Below are 21,187 nucleotides of genomic sequence, written 5' to 3'. Positions count from 1 at the left end.
GTTTGGGAGAGAGGTGCACAAGGTTTCTCCTCCATCTCAGAACTGAACATGAGCCAGGGTTTTTACTTGTGTTTCAATGTGCCGTCATAGGTAGTCGTTGACTTTTAAGTTCTTGTTGATGTTTATTTTTTTTTGATAATTAACTAAAATTTCCCCCAGCTCCACCTTTTTTCTGCCATTATGAAGTCATATAATGACATTAACGGCAGGAACCTATTTGAAACAGGCAGAAAGAATGGTGTGTGAGGAGCTGAAGTGTGAAGCAAAGGTTACAGAGGAGTCTACCTAGATCAGACAGAGAAGATGATTGTGCACCCAGGCTTGCTCGCTACAGGCCTTTGTGCAAGTCAGGACACCTGACTGAGGTTTTGCTGACCCTTGCATAGTACAATCCCTGGTTGTAGCATTCTAGATTTATTACATTACAGCTCAATATGAATTATTTTGATATTTTAAATAGAAGTAATATGCCATATACATTTTTAATTAATAAAAACATTGGCCGTAAGATAGAGCTAATGTGTGATTTTCATAAATTCATATACAGCTTTTATATAACATTTTATGTGTGCTTTAAATGCATTTTATGTTTATGTGTTTGTTAAGTATTCATTTGTTTGGACTTTTGTATTCATTTTTCTTTGACTTTTTTTAAAAGCATGGTTTCTCATATTTTATTTTGTTTCTTTTAGGTTTTGTTTTATTTCATAAGATCCCACTGGATGGGTAAATGAAATAAGGAAAAGATGAGAAAGGGGATATTGAGCTTGTGGAAGCTGTATGCTGCACACTAGGGAGTGGACAATGTTCTTGCCCAGTGAAGTGCCACCTCCCTTGGATTTCTCTTTTAGGCATTGGTTGTGTTTGGAAAACTGTAGAAGCACGTTCAAATCAGTAGCTGTCTTTGCAGGAGCAAGGCAAAGCCAAGCCCTGAGGCAGATAAAGAGATAAAGAAAGTCCAGAAATAAGCTATCACACTTTTTCCTACTGCCTTGTTCTCACTGCGTCTTCCAAAATGATATTGAGATGAAATTATGTTATATTGTTTCCTCTATCAATTTTTATCTGCTTGAATTTAACTGGAAAGATGTTTTTATAAATAATATTTATCAAAGATGAACTGCAAAGTTGCTTTTATTTAGTGGCTCTGCAAAACTTCCACGGATATTTGAGTGTGTGTGTAAATTTATTGATTTCAATGGGAAATCCTTAAATTCCTGTATATTTTCAGGATATAGCCTTAAATCCTAATGCAGTAAATTTTAGAGCTTTCCTTGCAAATCTTATTTATGTATGTGGTTCCACTGACTTTACCAGGAAGGTGGGGAGAGCACGAACTGTATATAGGAAAGTGGCAATACTGTTCGTTACAGCGTTTGGATATTGAACCAATGCCATCACTTACACATTCAGTTACGTCGTGCTTATTCAATTTAGTCCATAAGTTTGGGTAAATGTACAGATATTTAGTAGGCTGGAATGCTGATTCTGAGCCAAGAGCAAGAGTAAAAGCACTATACAGTTGGTCCTTCAGACTGTGTACTTACAGGCCTATTAAACTGTTAATATTTAACTGTGAAGTATACTTCAGGGTATGCTTCAGTATACTTCAGAGGAGAGCCTGCTTTTTCCTGAGAAGAGCTTACTGGAACAAGTAAAGCTAAGCAAAGGCAGAAGCATTTTGCAAGAGCAAGGACTGCATTTAGATATAGTACTAGACATTAATTTTCATGCTATTTACCTATCAGATCCTGAGCTTATAATTTGATCATTTCGATTGTAAGAAAGATGAAGTTTCTGTTTCTTAACCAAGAGTTAGTTTCAAAGACTAGCAACAAAAGACTGAGATAAGTGCTTACACTTCTATGCATTTTGATTACATTTCTGAAATAAAGTTTTATTTTAATTCCTTGCAATAACATTTAGTAAATACAAAGAGATGGTATTGTTTAGTCTCCCCTGCATTTGCTTTTAGTTGTTTCTGTTTTTTAATTTCAATCATTTTCACTCTTCCATCGAAACAGTATTATTTTTTCTTTTGCTGGAATCTTTTACAGCATACACCATCCCTCTCTTTCTACAGTACTGTCTGTACTCTTTTAAAAGTCTGTCTCTGTATACTTGTTTGCTTTTTGCCTTTTAGGACTGCTAGTGCTTTGATTTTTCACTTGTATTCTCTTCAGTCTCATCCAGGACTTTTATTTCTGCTGTGCTCAAATTTAGGAAATACCCTATTAGTCATGTATTGTGTCTGGTTTTGCATTCTTCTAGGCCTATGTAGTGAGAGATTTCCCTTCTCTTGTTGCTGACTAGGGAATGGGAGTTGCAGTTGCTGAAGTGCTTTCTTCACTTGTCCAGAATAGGTCCCAAAGATGTATTCTCCCAGCATTAAAGCATGGGAAGAGCTGGAAGTCCACTGGTGACCTAGGAATTATGGTGTCTTTGTCACCCTACACACACTGTAGGGATTTGGGGAGAAATGGCAGCATTTAAGGACATCCACTGTAGTTCCTATTTGAAGTTAGATGTCAATGAGTGTTCTGCCGCTTCTCAGAAACAACATTAGGAATGTCTGCCTTTTTTCCTCCCTCAGTCTATGTGGACATGGCCTTATTTTAGACTTTCTCTTCTTCCTGCTGATTCTCCTTGAATTTCTTTTTAATTATTTTATTCTCACCCTTCTTACTTTCTATGAATTTCTCCTCCTGTTGAAATACTATCTGATGCCATTGAGCTGATTCTGAACCAATACAGTATCAATTAGGTCAGCAATGTTTGAACTAAAGTCAGTGGAGTTGCATGAAATGTAAGTGACCAGATCTTGACCCAGTAGCCCAGTTTTGCTGGGACAAAGTCAACATATTTCAGTTATGTGTTCACAATTTATTGTCAAATAAATGTAATGAGAATCTGAAACCTATTCTTTTGGCAGGAAAAAGGCAAACTTACAGTGCTGGAATTTGGCAGTTGATTTTCAAATATTTAATTTTAAAAGGTAGTTCTTTCTGATTCGTAATATTTATATGCGTAAATGTGCACAGTTATCGATTGGGGATTTTACATATTTTTTTGTAATTTATTTTGTAGCACTTTGCAGTTCATCTTTACGGTATAGGAGTAGGTTTAACCTTCAAATATTTCAGCATGTACTGACACAGTATTTTGGATTTTGTGTATTCATGGAGGTAATTTTAATAAACCACAACTGATCTATGCACCAGTGAAATATATATATTTTTATATATATAGTAGAATATCCTTCTTACACATTTTATACCATATCTATTATATTAGTCACTCAAGTGCACTATTACTTCGTGCAGATATTCACAGAACCTTATGGATTACAGCATGCGATTTGTTACTTACAATGCCCTAACACAAATGTTTGATGCTTGATGGGAAAGGACTACACGTTCCTAAAATGGTTTCTTTTCACTATGTGGACAGAGCCTCTTCAAGCTAAGAGAACTAAGCTTTTAATGTGGAAATTACAGTACCCACTAGCTCCTGTCTTTCAGCTTCATTGTAAGTGACATTGCTTGTAACTGTAGAGATTCTGATCTGCTGAAGTGGTGTTGGTTTACAAAGGCCTCAGTTAATTACAAATTCTTGACCTCCTTAAAATAAAGTGAGACAAAATAGGAATCATGCAGGAACCATTAAAATGGTAAAAGTTGCTGAACATCCAGGATTTGACATTAAAAAGCTTTTAGATTGTTTCACAGAGCAATAAAAAGGCTATGAAACTCTAAAGGCAGAGTTGCTATTTTTTTTCACTGTGCCAGACATGAAACTAAAATAAAGCATATTTCTAATGTTCTGCTAGAAGGGGTTTATTTATACTAGAATTTAGTTTAAATTGACATTCAATATACTCAGAGAAGGACTGAGATAAGCTGTTGAGCAGTTTGATGGACAGTTAAGTAGGGAGACGGGAGAGGAAACACTACTAGGGGTGTACTAGTGTGAGGCAAGACGTATCATTCACTCTGTTAAACAAACCTCTTTGTGTTGAATTTGTGGAAGTTTGACCCAGTGATGAGGTCTATGTTTTAAAGGAATGCATTGTTCCCAGGCATAGCCTGGGGTCTGTGTTATGCTTGCTGCAGCTGCCTGCTATGCCAGGCAAGGTGGGGCCCTTTGCAAAGGCTGTTCCTGCAGGAGGGTGTTTGGGTACCATATCTCTTTTTGATGGGAGTCGTGGGAGATGACCACTGGGCCAGATGGAAGCTGCTCTGACATATTTGCATGGCCATATGTATGTTTCTGAGTACCCTAACCTGTGCAAGGCGGCCTGCAACCTTTCCACTGCCTGTACCAGCTTGATCTCTCCTATGAAGCAGTGAAAAAAAAAACATTAATTTCAGTGGGAACAAGATCCTTAGGGACAGCAGACAGTGCCAAGAAAACCTGCAGACAGCTAGATAGAATCAATTCTGCTTCAAATAGTTCTCACAGGAATATCTCTTCTTTTTTGACAGCTGACAGGAGCACTAGAAATCTATTTCTTCCATAGGGTGCAGCCAGTCCCTAACTACTTTTTTTTTTCCAAAGATTTAGAAGCTCGTGGAAGTTTGCCATGTAGAATGACCAATACACTACATACTGCTTCTTTAGGCAACAGCATTCATGCCAAGGTTCAGTTTCTCAGTCCCCTCCCTTGGACTTCCATAATAAGTTGCAAAAATGATTTGCCAAGTTGGAAGCCATTATCAAACAGATAGAAATGCATCTTTTCTGGCATCTTTTTTATTCAGCCCTCCTTTTCCAGTTGCATATTTAATACCTGAAATAATTTGGAAGTTGTTAGTGGATAACTTTCCAAAAAAACCCCAGAAGCTTATTTGAAGGTTTTTAGTATTTTTTTCATCATCATTTCATCTGACTGCTTCTCTTCTGTCCAGTTTTCAGTCTTTTATATTCTGTCTTCCCTTCTCGTTTGTTCTTGAGAGAACATCCTTTTTCATGACTTGTGGTAAGCTGTTTTCTCCGTAAGATACTAGCGTGCAAGGTCTTGGAATATCCTTTTGAAGGGCTTTGCTAGCATTATGTGATGGTGTAAAGTATTCCAGATTCTCATCTAGGCCCACATTGTGCCAGATTTTGTTGTCAGATCTGCACAGCAAGAATTCATGGGTAGCTGGAAGTATTGAGAACTATAAATACAGTGTTACAAGGAGCACAGAGAACACTGCTACTGTGTATTTCACATGTTTCACAGCCCATTTCATTGTCCCACTTTCATGGGAACGTGTATACCAAAACTTTTGAAGCTGTCTTCCATTTGTTATGTTTTTCTTTTGTATGTACAAGTTAAATCTGCCATGAAAATAGAAAATTACGCATTAATTGGAAACAAATTTCTGTTTAGTTTCACAAGCATGTCGACGGTATGATCAAACTTACAGAACATCACTGTCTTTCAATCAAACCTCAAGGTTAACAGATTAAATTATTTTCATTAGAAAAAGATAGATTGAAAGAGCGCACATTAGAATTTATATTGTTTTGATATGGTCATGCTATATCCTCCTCTTTTTAATAGCATCATTCCGTAATTAGCATTATTTTTGCAGCTGCAAGGAGTGTGGTGGATAAGCACACGTGTCCTGGACTGGGGCATAGTTGTAGGCAGTGCAGAGCCAAACTGCTTTGGTTTTGAAGAGGGCAATTTCCCCATAGTCCCTAGAGGCAGCAGTGTTACTAAGCAGATTATGTCTTAATATAGGAGGAAACTCATCGCATACACATTTTCACTGTAACTTTCTTCCTTGGCTGGAATGACAAAAACAACCATCTAGGCTTTCAGGGAACTAGCTGATACTCAAGCAAATAGAGGGTGAAGTCATGGCCCTCTTTGATCTTATCTTCATGTAAAGCAGTGTAAGGCTCACTTCTCAGGCATGTCCACAAAACACAAAAAGAAGTTCTGTTTTTTCCCTCAGTCTTTTTCCTTGTCCCTTTCCTTTTTTTCCCCCTTTTTCTTCTTTTTTCCCGTTTCCCCCCCTTTCTCCCCCTTTTTCTTTTCCCCAAAAACAGTGATTTTTACTGGCTTTACTAATGTGCAAACAGAATTGGGCTGCCATGCCACTGCACAAACCCGACACCAGAATCTTTGGCAACTAATTTGAGATGTCTTCCACGTCCAGTCAGAATCCTATGCTCCTTGGTCTTTCTTAGATTTCAGATTCAGCTTTAAAATGGGAAGAGATTCTGTTGCTGTCAAAGTATAGAACATAAATATTCTTAACTAAAATTTATTTTTCACATGTTGAAAAAAGTAATATTCTAAATTATAGCACAAAAATGCAATCTACCATACCATAACATCACATCACATCTTAAAAAATATTTTGCTGTAATCCATCAGCAAGCTGTGAGTTTTTTGTCTCTCTCCCACCTCTAATTCTTCATGTTGAAAGTGTTTTATATTTCTTGTAAATAATAGACAATCATGGTTTTTATTCCCAAGTACTACCATAATAGTTTGGACAATCTATACCTATAAAAAATGTACTTGACAAACTTACTTTTAACAGGCCAATAAAGTTTTATAATTCATAATCATTGTGTCTTTCACTCTCTGTAAATTGATCACAGCTAGTATTTCATTAGTAATTGTGCATTGTACTGGAGAGTATGTGAATATTGGAGTTCGTCCCCTATTATCTGTTGATATAAATGTACTTATTGTTACTTTTATTTTCTGATAAACACCGACATTCAACTTCTTAATTATATTTTTATAGCATCTTGAATGGTTATGCTATTTAAAAAACAGCCTGTCGTCGCCTTCCTCCAGCCTCCCTCCCACCGCCCCAAAAGCCTGTTTGCAGTAGTTTTATTTCTGTTGAATTTAATTTAAATGTATGCATGTTTAACATGTACCTTACTTGGGGGGGACGGGGAGCTGTGTGTCTACAGATGACTACATATTTGGTTTGTTCTTTGAATGCTCAAGTAAACTGAGATGATTTTCCAAAATGAGGAAATATCAATGCTGTGATTTGAAGGATTTATTTTGCTTTGGGACTTTTGTTTGTTTCCCTGGAATGTCTGGATTTCTTGATTCATCTAATGAAACAGAGTACACAAGAATGTTGAAATGGTTATGTCACAGCCTAAGCCCAAGTTTTTCCCTTTTTTTTTGCTTTTTACCAGGGCATGTCATATTTTCCCATGGATTTGTTTGCTGTATTTGGACAATAGCAGATACGGATCTCATGTTACGTGTTCATTTTCTTGCTTCTGAAATGTTTGGTCATGTTCTTCTCTTCTGGGAGCTCAGCATATATCTGAGCATTGTGCCAAGCCTATCTCATATGCCTATAGGGAACTTCTAATTTTTCACTTCTTGGCGTAATTGTGATGTCATATAGAGTCACATGCACGTTTTTTTAATCATCATTCACTTGAAGTATGCTTTTTGGAACTAATTTGATGTGGGTCAATATCTAGAAGAAACAGGCTCCATGTAAAGGTCCATTCTTTTTCTAAGAGAAGCTTTCAATAAGGTTTGTTATAGGTAAATTGTGATATTAGTTAAGGGGATAGATTTAATTATTTTAAAGAAAGTATTCAAACAATATGAAACATTATATTCATGAAAATGCTTTACCAAGTAGAAGAACATATTGAAATTGTGATGTATTGGATATTTTTTTGAGTGGCAGCAAGCTTGCCGTTGAAATATATAGACTATAATGTTATTACATAGGGTTTGCAGTAATTATCACCTAGGGAGAACAAACAAAAAATGAAATTGAATAAAAGCAAAACTGAAAACAGCCACTTACACTGCTCAGGAAATTAGGGAGTCAACAGGATAAGTAGCATAAAGTCTTAATGTTCTGGATATTCCAAATTAGTATAAAAAATTCAAATAAATGTTCATTTTTAAATGAATATGTATTGTAACTTAACAGGATTCTTATATAAGCAGAGTCTTTATTTGATTCTTTTATATGAGGAAAAAATACAAACAGCATGTATTAAATATTTTTATCTTGAGAAATTGTTCTTTCTGTCTAATATTTTCATTAACATGCTAAAAAAGTTAATTTCGTAGCTTAGTTTATAATTTTGTTATCATTTAAAAGTAAAATTGATTTAAACATCACCTTTCAGGTTGAGTAACTGGTGCATAATAAGCAGTTCTTTGTATGCTGCAGTTTCATGAGAATGGTTGCAAAAAGTTGCAAAATTCTGGTTTCTGATAAATATAGATAATTCTATTGAAGGACATTTCTGACAATGTGTCTCACCTGTGGAAAGAAAATATAATGTGTAGGTTTCTAAACTAAGTGTTCTCTGGTTTGTTTTTTTGAAGGTGACAGGTACGTCAGATTTAAATGATAATGTTTTGTTTAGCTTCTGGCTTGTTATCCAGAGCTCTAGGATTTTCATCATCAGAGCAGAGTTAAAAATAAAGGAGCCAGATGTCATTAAAAGCTATAAACAGAGAGTGGAGTTTCCACTAAAATAATCCTCAAAAAAACATAAACCTGCAATTCATAGTGTGTAATAAAAGAAAAAAGTGGGTAAATATAATAGAAAGGTGCATTTGAAGGGGTTGAAAATGAATTCAGATTAGGGTTCTTGTTTGATACACAAGTTGATACTGCATTTAAGATGAACAGCTTGCTCTGATAGTTGGAAAAGAGTAATTAAAAATGATTTGTGTGTTTTATTTATGCAATTTGCTTTTCTACTGTAGTTTCAAAATTCATAGTTTATTCACATTATGCCATTCTTATGTTGCCATCATTTTTCATTGTAGCAAACTTCAGATGTAGTTCCCTAATACATTTCAGCTGTAATCAGTAAAATCCCAAACAGTGTCTTGGAATAACTTAGAATGTGAACATGGCAGTGTCTTTCATACCTGCATTTACTCTTGCCACATGGAAGTGCTGTGCTATTTACAGATCCAGAAGAAGCAGAGTATTCAACTGGTGGTTCTAGCCATGACGCTTTCCCAAGAGAGCGGTTACGCAAAAGGAAAATACATAAGTGTATGTTGGGAACCACATATCAATGACAGCACAGATCATATTTTCTCAGTAACTCTTAATAACTAGTGTTAGGTGTGAGAAGTTAGAGAACAGAACATGGTAAAAACCTTTGCAGCCAGACGGGCAATTGGTTGTGCAGTTACTTGATGACTACTGTGATCCCATTGAAGAGTCACTATGTTTTTCCTTGGAACATTTTTAGCACAATTTCAATGTCTACAGCATTGAAGTCGATGATGGCTCAGGAATGGGAGCTTGACCCAAGAAAATAAACTAGTTCTATATAAACCTTTGTCTGGGGGCTGGGTAGCTTTCTTTCAGTTTGTTTTCAGTCCATGCTGAGTTTTTATAATGTCTTTACTCCAGCAAACTGTGTAGACTTTGCTACACCACAATTCCCCTTTCTTTCTCTGAAGATACATGCCATTTAACCAATTGTAATGCTTCCTCATGAGACCTAGCATGATGCTGAGGTCAGAGCTTATAAATTAGCTTGGACTTTTCTGCCTCAGGTGGTCCTAGAGTGAAGATCAATAGAGCTAGCCATGTCAGATTCCTACTGCACTAGTACCTAGTTAATGTTCATAAGAAGTTGGTTCACTTCTGTTAATTGTCTTAAGAATCTTAGGAAAAATCCAAGGGCTGTATATACTTGTACAGATTAACTATTGTCATTGGGAGAAAATGCGAAGTCTTGGTAAGTCTATTCTTTTTAGAAGAAAACATAGGCATAAGACTCTCATTTATATTCAGATTCAGAACAATATACGTTGCCTTGAATGTGGAGGACAAAAGTTAAAAGTATGAAAGAATATCAGTGTTGGCTTCCTCATGGTAAGCCTGCTCGTTGATTTTTCTGTTAATGTCAGGTGATCAGATGAAAGACCTAGGAAGTTAATTTCTCTCTCATTTTTATCTTCTATAAGGTAAAAAGAAGGTTTGGGCAGTCTGAGGTACTAAGTTTGTGTCGTAATATAGCTGTCAGCCTATCTTGGTGAAGTCTGTCTTCTGAGTACCAATCAACCCAGTGATATGTATATATCTCAGGCCCTGATGGGTCTTGTGAAGGCTTCTGCCACACAAGCAGTAACTCTGTTATTACAGATTGCTTAGCTATCTCATTTTTCAATACATGTGATGTGTTTTAAATATGATGCAAATAATCAACTTTGCCTTTGCTTGCTTTTGAGACTATGAATCAATATCAGGTAAGTTGGCTGTGCATTGTTTGAGCAGTTATTTTTTCCAGTAATCACATGACATTTGAGATATGTTTTTTGAGGTAGAACCCTCAGAGACCAGCTTTCTATTTGCTATGTGGTGTAACAGGTTACCTTTTCCTGAATGTCAGCAGTGGTTTTCCCTTGGTAGCCAGTATAACCTCTTTCCAGGTAGAGTCACACTTTATCACTCTTCATCGTCATGTTAAAAAAACCATGAAGCGACATGTGCTTCTTCAAGAAGGCAGCAACGATTTATCATAACTGCTTTTCCTTTCTAAAGAGGATGCCAAGTTTCTGTTCCCTACTGCTATTTCACACTTCATTGGAATCCAAATGTATGTATAACCCTGTTGCTCTTGAGCTCCATGACCCTGGGACCCAAGTGGTGTCGTCACCTGTAGTTAAAAGGTGATGGCATTGCCTCTAGGGGCAGTTGTTCCTGGCTGTGGGGCTCTAACATTTTTTGCTGCTGGGTTCTGGTCTGAATTTTGCAAGTGATGAGAGTGGCTGTAACCACTCATGATTTGTAGATGGCTCATATGATAGCATTTTGATCGGTGGTTGCCAGGGGACAGATACTTGTGCCGGGGAAGGGCACGCTTGGCAGATGAATCAGACAGGCTGAGGATTGATGGCAGAGAGACTGACTTATCCTGTCATCAGTCTAATTACACAGGGTTTGATTGTCTCTAAGAGGGGAGTAGAAATTCTAAAAAACTTCTGATTTTTTTTCCCCTTTTGGAGAAATGCAGATCTTGCTTTAAGTGCCATAAATCAGGGTACTGTGAGATTTATTCATTTAATACAGAATATAAAGTTAATTTTAACTTGCTGCATTCATAAGAAATTCCATCTGCGTGTTGCAGAACGCAAAGAAACTGTGCAGATGCTTGCCTGGTTTCACCAGCGCCCTGGCTCTGACCCCAGATAGAGACCAGCACTGTATTCTATAAAATAAATCAGGGATTTTTATTAATCTGAGATTTTTGTTATCACCACAGTTATGGACAGGAGAAATCTTGCACACATGTGTGGCCTTCCCTGGAGTCTCATCCTTCTCTTACTCGTGCAATTTTATCTGCTTTGGGATTCTAGGGAAGACTGTTTATTTAGTACATTAAATTGTCCCTGAGTAATGCACAACTGCTTTCTTTAGCATTCAGAAACATTTTGTCATTTGCTACCTATACATCACAATTTTAAGTGTATAGCTTGTGCAGCCTGGTTTTCCCATGTCTATTCTTGCATTGTGTTTATGTTTATGCTGTGTGGCTGTAGAATGCTAACAGATCTATCTGTCCAGAGGTGAGTATACCTGTATGGGATGCAAAACCACAAGGAACTTAAAATCAGTAGAGACTGAGGAAGGTATAAGTCAGATCGTTTAATCATTTCACATCAGCTGAGAGACCAGTTTATTTGCCATTCTCAAGTACTATTACTCCCTACTATTTGGGAATGGTAAATTTTAGAGCTTCAAATTTACCATTTGTGAATGTTTATAAGAGTAAACATCTTGGGTCTTGCCAGACATATAGCATAAAAAGGAAATGCTGGCAAAATGAAGCAATGCAATCTTAATTCCAAAACTATAAGGCTTCTGTAGCTTTTAATCCATAATAGCCAGATTCCGTTTAAGATCTGTACGTATCTGTAGTTTCATTCTTTCTACAGAATGATCTTTTAGGAGATTATGTAGGTGTAAAATAGTGCTATATATTACAGTTTCAGTCATGTGTTACTAACAGAGTGAATAAAGAAATCTTGTTCTTTACTACTAGGATTGAATGAGTTTATGTATGATATAGTCTTTGAAACTCGCTTTAGAACCCACATCAGTGAGTTTAATTCAACAGGGCTAGCTCAGGACTCCAGTGTTTTTATGCTGGTCTTTGAATCATTACTATATTGTTGATATTTATTTTGCAAGTGATGGTCATCCCTAAACATATGGGGTTTTTTTCATTAAGCATTATAGGAAATATCCCTGGGTGTGAATATTAGTTAATTTTTTGCAATAATTACTTGGCTATTTGAAATTAAATTGGTGCCAGATGGCATTGCTAGTGATAAGAAATCTGTTGTAATCATACCTTTGAAAATGAAGTTTCATTTTAAAAAATATGTCCTACATTATTCTTGCTTTCTCATAAGAATGTAATTGGATGAGTAGCTCAGGACTTAATTATTTTTTCATTTTGTAGGCTGGTTAGATAATCTAGCAGTTTGAAGTTATCTTCTTTCCTTGGGTTTTGCTACTGCATCATGAAAACATGGAGAAATTGGCTGGTAAAGGAAGAAAAGTTGCTCCTATATGAACATGCCAAATTGTAATGCCTCTGGATACTGTCCTGGAGAACAAAGCCATCCCAAAAACTTAGTCAATGAACTGTGTACTTTTTTTTTTTTTTTTTAATGAGTTTCTGTATCCATGTAAGGTAACAAAACCAAGTGGAGGGAATAGCCAGCAAAATCTGAGCATCATGAGGCAGTGTGGTGGAGGCAGGTGCCTCTCTAGCGATAACAGGCTCCTCTAGTTACATGTATGGTCTGGCTGCCCCTGGTAGAATCCCAGTGAAGCTGTTAACATGTTAATTGCTTCCCAGTGCTGGAACTGCATAGATACAGAGGGTGGCTTCAGTGTGTTTGCGTGATGATGAACATGCTGCACTGCCTTCAACTAGTGGTATTTGCTAAGCATCCAGGCTTGCTTCTTTGCCTCTTTTCTGTTTCTTGTAGGGTTTTAAAGAGGAGGAGGAGAGATACTGCAGGAGGGATTCACTTTTGCTGGCTCTCAGCTGATGTTAAGCAGTCTCGAACAAGGTGGCTTGTCCGCCTCACATCCACTCCTCCTCTGCAAATCTGTGTAACTATGTAGCTGAAAGGTGAAAGACCAGAATCTTGCTAATTTTAATAATCCCAGCAGCACCCTAATAAAAACCTAATTCCATAGCTTTTACATTTCTGGTAGCATGCAGCAAATCGTACCATCTTTAATCCTCACCCTGGCATGAGCATGGGTTTTGTCTGAGCATGACTAGGGTTGGAATTTAGGTTTTGGTCCCATAGTAATTCCTCAGCAACAAAGAGAAATGGATTTTATAGATTTTCAGTTAAACATTAGGAAGACATGAAACTGTCACTCTCTATAACGTAGTGGTGCAAATATGGGCAATTACTTTTTTGACATTGCCTCTTGGGAATAATACAGATCTATTACTTTAACCCATTCCTAACATAATTCATGTGCAGCCGTGTATTGTAGATGCTGCCTTTCAGTGACACAAGTAAGTGCCACAGCACCACAAGACTTCGTTTGCCAAAAAGATTGTCATCATTCTTAGTACAAAGACAGCAGTCCTGATTCCACTGTCATTCATAGGGATTTTGCACTATTGTCTATTTAATAAATTACTCTTGGTTGACGAAGGGAATTAGACTCTTGATACTGCCATTTCACTGTTTCTGTTCATAGAATTTCAAGTTTCATGTTTGGTTTCGCTCTTTCACTCTGTCCCCAAATTTATTTTCTCTACATTTTTTGTGAACTAGATAGTTTAAGCACATTACTTTTTTTTTCTTTTAAACTCAAAATAATCTTTGAGGGAAAAGGATTGTTCCTATAAGAGACTATGAAAATGAAAACCTTTGTGTTTACTGAAATGATCATATAAATGTGGGTACTCCAGAGTCTGAACAAAATACTAAGTGATCATGTTCCTACACTGAAGTCTGATGCTTGGTTATTCAGTATTGGTGTGCTTGAAGCGAGGGTGTGCATTTTTCATGCACATGGGAAGTGCACGTGTCTGCCTTTTGCAGTCTGTTCCTTTCAGACCTGTCTATATGTGACCATTGCAGACTCCAGTTTTGAATCTAGGCAAGTGCAAGAGAAGAGAGTGTCTGAGCGTAATTTTTATTATTTTGCAGTGTCTAAAGGCAAAATTATTTTTGCAGATCAGCTCACAGATATACTAATTAGGGGAGTTTATATGGTTTCCTACTTCAGTTGGTGCTAACGCTGTACATGTGTTCACACAGAATTGCAAACCCATGTTATTTCTGCTTTGTAGTATTTACTTCTAATGGTGGTCAGGAATAAGGCTATGTTATCAGCTGCCTATAGCAGTTCCTTTTTTGAGAGTATTTGATTTCCATGCAAATCTGTTCTGATAAATCTGTTGCTAAGAAACAGCCATGACTGAATTTTTGGAGGAGGTTACACTGTGAATAAATGAATGTCACCCTGAAATGCTTGAGTTTAACAAGTACCAGTGCTATTTAATGCTAACATATAATTTAAAACATCACAGGAGACCATATGGATGGTTGGAAATTGAATATTACGAGGTTATAGGAAGCTGCAGAGCTAAGAAATCCAGGGAGATGTTAGAAAAAAGAGAGCGCAAGTGAACCAAGTGGTCAAAAAAGAATCAGTTAAGAAGAGAGAGGCAAAACACTTCATAAAGGAGGGAGTGACTAAATAAGCAGAGGAGGCACATCAGAAAAAAAGCTGAGGGAGAATACTTGCTGAAATATTCAGAAATAGTAGAAGCACAAGTAATTTTTGAAAACATTATGTGCAGCGTCCTCAACAAAAAGAAATGCTGCTTTTTTTTTAGAGCCCTGCAGAATAGAAACAGCAATACTTCCAATATTTTAGAAAAAAAAGTCATTGTGGTTTCGTGACCAGTTTCACTACTAAGCATCCATTTTCAAATCTGCTGTAGCAGAACAGTTAGATCTTCATTTGTCATGTGGGATGGCAGAGCTAGCTAGTATTGTGCAAAGAGCGTGGGGCATTTTCCTGCTTGCCATAAAGGCAGTTTCAAGGAAGGATGGCTGGAGAGAGGTGACAGGAGGAATCTCCGGCAGACAAGGCATCATGTGGCATGGAGGAGGAGATGTCTGTAAATTGCAATAGATGATCAGCATCTAGAGGCAAGTAGGTCAGTTTGTGCAGTTAATCCCATAGCTTGTGAATGATGCTGCTGGGAGAGAAATTTGATATGTTGCCTTTCTTTCCATAGTGTTGTTTGCTCCTCTGCAGTAATTTTTAAACTGGATTTGAAGAGGTTTTTGAGTATGTAAGTCATCACTGCCTTAGGCATCATGCCTGCGGAAGGAAGGATGTTGTTCAACGGCAGCTTTGTGTCTTTAATCTGAAGCTATGTTGACAGGGATATTCCTCAAAAAAATCTGTTCAACTCCTTTCCATCCCTGAAGGTGAATTGTTTTTTAAGCAATGCCCCAAAATATCTAATTTGGCATAATATAATATTATATAATATTATAATAATAACTGGAACATGATTAATGGAAAGTGATTGCTTTTCTTTTGTTTATGATTTCTTAGAGGTACACAAACCCACTGGGTTCTAGAGTGAGTCTATTGCTCACTGGAAGACTGCTGCCCATCAAAAGATATGGCAGGTGCTTCACCTAGGTATTGAAAGAATTTCTAATGATTGCTGAGCACCAGAAGTCTTCCTAGAAGAAGGTTGTGGCTAGTTTGTGGCCAGCCAGCAAGATGTCCTGAGCAGGGATTGTGTTCTTTGAAGGCTGGGGAAGCGTTTAGTTACTTAATGCTCTAGGGACAGAGACTGTGGAGGAAGCCAGTGAAATGGCCGCTATGGCAGAGATGCAAAAGGAATCAGTTTCACTATTGCTAAGTTATCTAATATAAATCGGAATAAAATGTCAGGCATTGATACATTTTGTGCTCACTGAGGTACAGTTTTTGACAGCCTATCTTCTGTGATGAAGCCTCTTGTCCTGACCGGAGCCCTCTTTAAAAGGCCAGATGCTGCCTCCTGAACACATGCAGAATTTGGGCCATCAGGACCCAGAGCCTGTTCACCCAGGAGAGGGTAAACTATTTGAAAAGAGATAGTGAGATGTTAGTTCAGTATCTTCCCGTAGCTTCCTCTTCAGGTATAGGTGGACCTTTGAATTTTGTTTTCAAAACCTGTTTTCAAGGATGGGGAATATTTGGAGGTAAAGAACATCCAGTCTAATTCAGTGCAAGTGTAAGAAGAAAGCTTTAGTTGTACTGCAAGACCATCTGAGTGAGAGCTGAGTTAACAGCAACAGCAGATTTCTGGAGATGTTGTTTATAATCCAAGCATGATGTTTGGGTTGATTATATGTAATCATTTAGTTTTGCTTCTTTGCAGATTGTCACGTTTAAGGCTAGCTAGTGTGACTGTAAATGAAAAATGAATTGGAAGCTATTATGCCAGAATGCTGTTTGGGAACAAATAGAGTGTTGTATTTCAATGCAGGATTGTGTTAACTTATTAATTCATGCAGTTTTGGGGGCCAGTAAGAATATTGCACTCCTGAAAAGTGAAAAATGATACAAGACTCTGTGTTATAGTGTCATGTAGGTAAAACTTCCACTAATGAAAACTTCAGAAACAATTAAGAGGGAAAAATCCACTAAAATAAATTGTATGTAAATAATGCAGTAAAATAATTTGTGTTCTAGTAGAATAACACAATGTACATGTTGAATTTGTACACCACTGTAGTGTTTCTCACCTGACTAGACTTATCTTAATTCTGTAGCCTGGAAAAGTAACCTGCTAATGCAGGGAAATCTATGCACATTATGCACATTATGCTGCCTACAGGTGTCATTCAGTTCTGACAGACATATTTGAAGAACCTAAAGTATTTTCCTTAAGACCACTCAAAGCCTGCTTTTTTGTCGTTATGAAAGATTAGAGCTGAATGGTGACATGGGGGATTCTTCGCTGTCCTAAGACTGTATAAACTGTGCTTGTATCTTTCCCAACAAATATTTTTCCTGAGATAGCTTCCAGATCTGCAGAAGTGGAGATTTATGAATCTTGTATGAGTAAGGCCAGTGCCTGACATTTTACCTCAGACTTTCTTGATGTACTTCTGTTGTAGCTTTTCATTCCTATCCAGCGTAGACATGAAGTAAAGATCATTTCATTCAATTGGAAGTCTGTCCTTGTGTACCTCCTGAAACCTCTGTTTAGGATAAAAGAAATCTCAATTTTTCAGTTTTTCTTCAGGTGTCTTGAGTATTTTTAGATTTTTTTCATATCATATTTTCAGCTGATTTACTTGGATGAGAGCAGCCTGAAGATAGTATCTCTGTACTCCCAAGAAATAATCAGGGAGGTTTAAAGAATGGAAATATTTATATTAGTAATGCTTTTTTTTTTTTTTTTTTTTTTAAAGCACATGAACAGCAATATCAGGGAGCATTTATCCACAATGCAGTGTATCTGCTGTGTTGTATAACCGTGTCTAACTAAACAGAATTTGGAAAATTATTCAAGTGACTACTCCAAATAACTGCTTTTTTCTCAGATAAAGACTGACTGGCAAAGCAGCATGGGGAAACTTGTGTTGCTTCTGTTGCTTCTGTACACATTGTATTTGTCTTGTAGCCAACGGAGGACCCTATTCCTAGCCCTAGGAATAGGAACGCTAACATTAAATAGTTCACGAGAAGTATGGAGGGAAGTGATTATTAATTAAATGGTTTTTAAATGAAAGACATCAGGATTTAATTTTGGGTGAATTATATTTTTTTTTTTACTTGATACCAACAAGTGAATTCCAGCTGATCTTTTTTCTTAATTGTGATGATTTTTCACTGTAGTCTTTTTGGAGGTTTGTAATTTTACCAGTGTTTCTGAGATTTCCAAACCTGCAGGTAGCTATAGTTAATAGTCCTGGTGATCTATATTAAAAAAGATAAATCATTTTTCTTCCCTTCTTTCACATTTTCTGCTGCTTTATATCCTTATTTCCCTGTCTCACGTACTTGTATTGATTAATGCGCTACATCCCTGCTAGATTTGTATCTCAGGTCTGTACTTCGTTTAACTGCCAATAATAAGAGGCCATAAATTCCTCATTCTTTGTGATAGGGCACATCATATGAGCTGCAGATACTGCAACCATGTCCACGAAACAGTGGGCAGCTGAACAGCCGCCATTTATCTTACAGCTGAAGATGGGTACGAATCCCAAAGGGTGTGGCTCAGCAGACAGGGCCAATAGTCTCTCTGGGTTCCTAGTCATGACCTGCAGCACTGGGCAAATTGATGAGCCATGCAGAGCAACTCCTCTTGCCTCCAAACTGGGAATAATAGTAGCATGTAACTCACCAAGGATGAACTGTGGGGATTTATTGCTTAGGTGCTTAGGGGGGTGAGGATGTGTTCCAGATTGTGTTTGTGAGATCTGTTATACGAATGGTTCCCATTCTGACTGAAAGGAGAAAGAAATCAGCAGCCTATGTGCTGCAGGCTGAGGCTTTGCTGTTGGTATCGTTGGGGAGAGCTGGCCCTGCATTGAGGCTGACGCAGAGGCAGGGGTCTTTTGTCTTGCACAAGCATTATCAGCAAATCCAGTATGTAATAGAATCTCATCCTACAGGGTTTTGCAGAGCTGCAAAGGAGGTTTCTTGGGTGAACTGCCTTTCCAGTCTGTCCAAGACCTAGATACCTGTCTTTGTCCTTGCATCCTGTAGATTGCATGGCGTGTGGGGAGTGAGTGGTGTTAAAAAGGTGTCCCTTAGGCTATCTTAACGCGTCCTCCCTGTTTGGAAACATCCCTTGCAGAAACTATGACCTCTGAAATGTTCTGATCTTGGGTGTAAAAGGGCCGTATGAATGCATGCAAACAGGGGAATACAGACGAGGTTGTGAGAAAAGAGGAACTGACTGGGATTCTTTCACAGTCATGCTCCAGAATAAAACCAAAGCAAACAACTGTGCAGCTGTGGCTCTTAAATTCAAAGCCACAACAAAAAGGCCTGATTAAATACTTCAGCGGCTAAAATCTGTGTGCAGTCATTTCAATGGAAATTACCCACATTGTGTGGTTTTTTCGCTTCCTAGGGGAGTTAGGCGTTTGAAATAAGTTTTCCAGCAAGAGGAACATGCATTTTAGGGGAAAGGGCAACGTGACTGACCTTTTGACACATAGGAACACTGAAAAATTGGTACTGTAAAGCTGAATAACATACCTGTTATCTCCTTAAACTTGGATTGCTCTATGTAGGAAAGAAAAAAATCTGACACTGTAACTTATCTGCTCTGTATAAAATTGATACAGTGATAAAAACACAATTTAGTCTCATTGTTAAGCTGCATCAAACGAGGAAAAACAGAACATTGATTTTTCACATGAAGACAAAAGCAAACCACCTTGGCTTTTTTGTCATCCAAATGAAATATTATGCCAAAGTGGTGTGGCTTCATCATGACTTTCAAACAAACGTCTCCACTTTGTTTTGCAATGGTTGTAAAAACAAACCTTTATTTTCAGCTACTTATTCCTGCAAGAAACTTTTCAGGAGCCCACTTCCTTCTGTTATTCAACGATTGTTAGAAGTGCATGCTGACAGGGAACAGCAGCATTTATCTGCTGGGTTTGGAGAAGTTCTCCAGCTCCCTGTTCTGGTTCCCCTGACTTCCTGGGAGCATGCTCTTGGATGGGGACTGAACTTCTTGGGCAGTGTGAGAAAGTTGTTCTCATCTTGTATATGAAGGATCAACTGAATACAAGCTTAAACAAGCACTGGTGGGTGCAAATGAATTAAACAGAAAGCACTGGTGGGTGCAAATGAATTAAACAGATTAATGATACCTGTGAGAAGATGTGAAATTATTTATCATTTAAACACCGAAGCGTGACAAGTCTCAGTTTTCTGACGCACAGACTTATAGTCTACAATGTGTTTCTTTGCTCAGTGTGCTGCACCAAGGTTGAAGGACATGCACTGTTTGAGCTGTCAAGAGCAGTGTTCTTTGGAAGTACGGACTTGGGTATAATGTTACTTGGGGTGATTTTATTGTAAGAATCTTGATCTGGTAAGGAAGTTGGATCCTAGATTGATAACAGGAAAAATTAAATTTCTGCTCTTGCTGAAGCATAAAACTTAGATTTTAATCGTGCAGAAGAGAACTTAGAATCTACAGCAAATATGGGAGTCTCTTAGGAAAAGAAATTCTGTGTAATTGCTTTTTCAGAACAAGGTATTTAACTAGTGAAAAAAATGCATCCCTCTGAAAATTAAAAAGAGAATATTCAGCATGGCCTTGAAATTCATCAGAGGTGATGCTGACTGTTGCACCACGTGCTCACTGTTCTGCTTTTGACTTGATGGTGTGCTATTACCATGTCCCAGCACAGACTTGTCTTGTTCCCAGAGGAAGGAAGAAGAGTCAATGCTAGCACAAGGTCAGTGGAGAAATTTTCCTAGCACTCAATGTCACTTTTCATGGAAGCAGCCATCGTTATTAAGGCATGACAGCACAAAATTTCTGTAAACAAAGATCTTTACCTGATCTGCCTCATAACACTTGACTGAGCAGTTGCATCCTTATAACTACATGTATCTAACCACAAAACTAAAATTGGCTGTTGTTTCGATAATTATTATTCCTGTTGTTTTCCATTGTGCCTGAGCCATTAGTAGTGGCTTCAGGTGTAATGTGTGAGCTCAGAAGCATGTTGAGCAGAGGCTGCAGGGTTTTGTGGCCTTCAAGAGATCTTGATAGAGTTTTGAGAACAAACGTGCAGAGTAGACTGCTTATATCTTTGAACAGTAGGTGGAGGGGGAAGTAGATGGGCACAGGAGCTCATTTGTGACCATCTAAACTAAAGTCTGAGTATATTTGCTTGCAACACCATGCTAGGTGCAAACAAAACCTACGTGTTCTTTCTGATTATGCATTGAAGAGCCTCTGTTTTTTAGTTTTGTTTTTTTTTTTTTTTTTTTTTTTTTTAACCTGAGCCTGCTTAGCTAAGTCATACTGCTACTCACTTTGGGACTCTTTCTGTACTTTGACACACAGGAAGATCATGTTGATTATGTCAGTGGCAGCCAGTAGTCAGATGTGTTGCCGTAGCCAGCTGTCTAAGTATTAGCAGAAGTCTGAAATAATGCAAAGC

The 21,187-nt window shown here is 37.6% G+C and overlaps 1 protein-coding gene across 7 annotated transcripts in view; it reads left to right on the top strand.

The window, feature by feature from the left end:
• Positions 1 to 21,187, top strand: part of NTRK2 (neurotrophic receptor tyrosine kinase 2) — a 204,582-nt gene that overhangs the window by 90,031 nt on the left and 93,364 nt on the right. For 3 of the 7 annotated variants that reach the window (XM_054053745.1, XM_054053744.1, XM_054053749.1), the window contains one exon: positions 693 to 6,567. The exons of the other annotated variants lie outside the window; for them this stretch is intronic. In XM_054053745.1, coding sequence (XP_053909720.1) covers positions 693 to 730 — 38 coding nt within the window. In that variant the 3' untranslated portion in view covers positions 731 to 6,567. Of the gene's footprint in view, positions 1 to 692; positions 6,568 to 21,187 lie in introns of those variants that run through there. 7 annotated transcript variants of the gene reach the window in all.

Source organism: Cuculus canorus, chromosome Z, assembly GCF_017976375.1.
Source record: "Cuculus canorus isolate bCucCan1 chromosome Z, bCucCan1.pri, whole genome shotgun sequence".
In the NCBI taxonomy this organism is placed as follows: domain Eukaryota; kingdom Metazoa; phylum Chordata; class Aves; order Cuculiformes; family Cuculidae; genus Cuculus; species Cuculus canorus.
The sequence above is the reverse complement of the archived record's forward strand: the minus strand, read 5'-3'. Positions and strand labels throughout refer to the sequence as shown.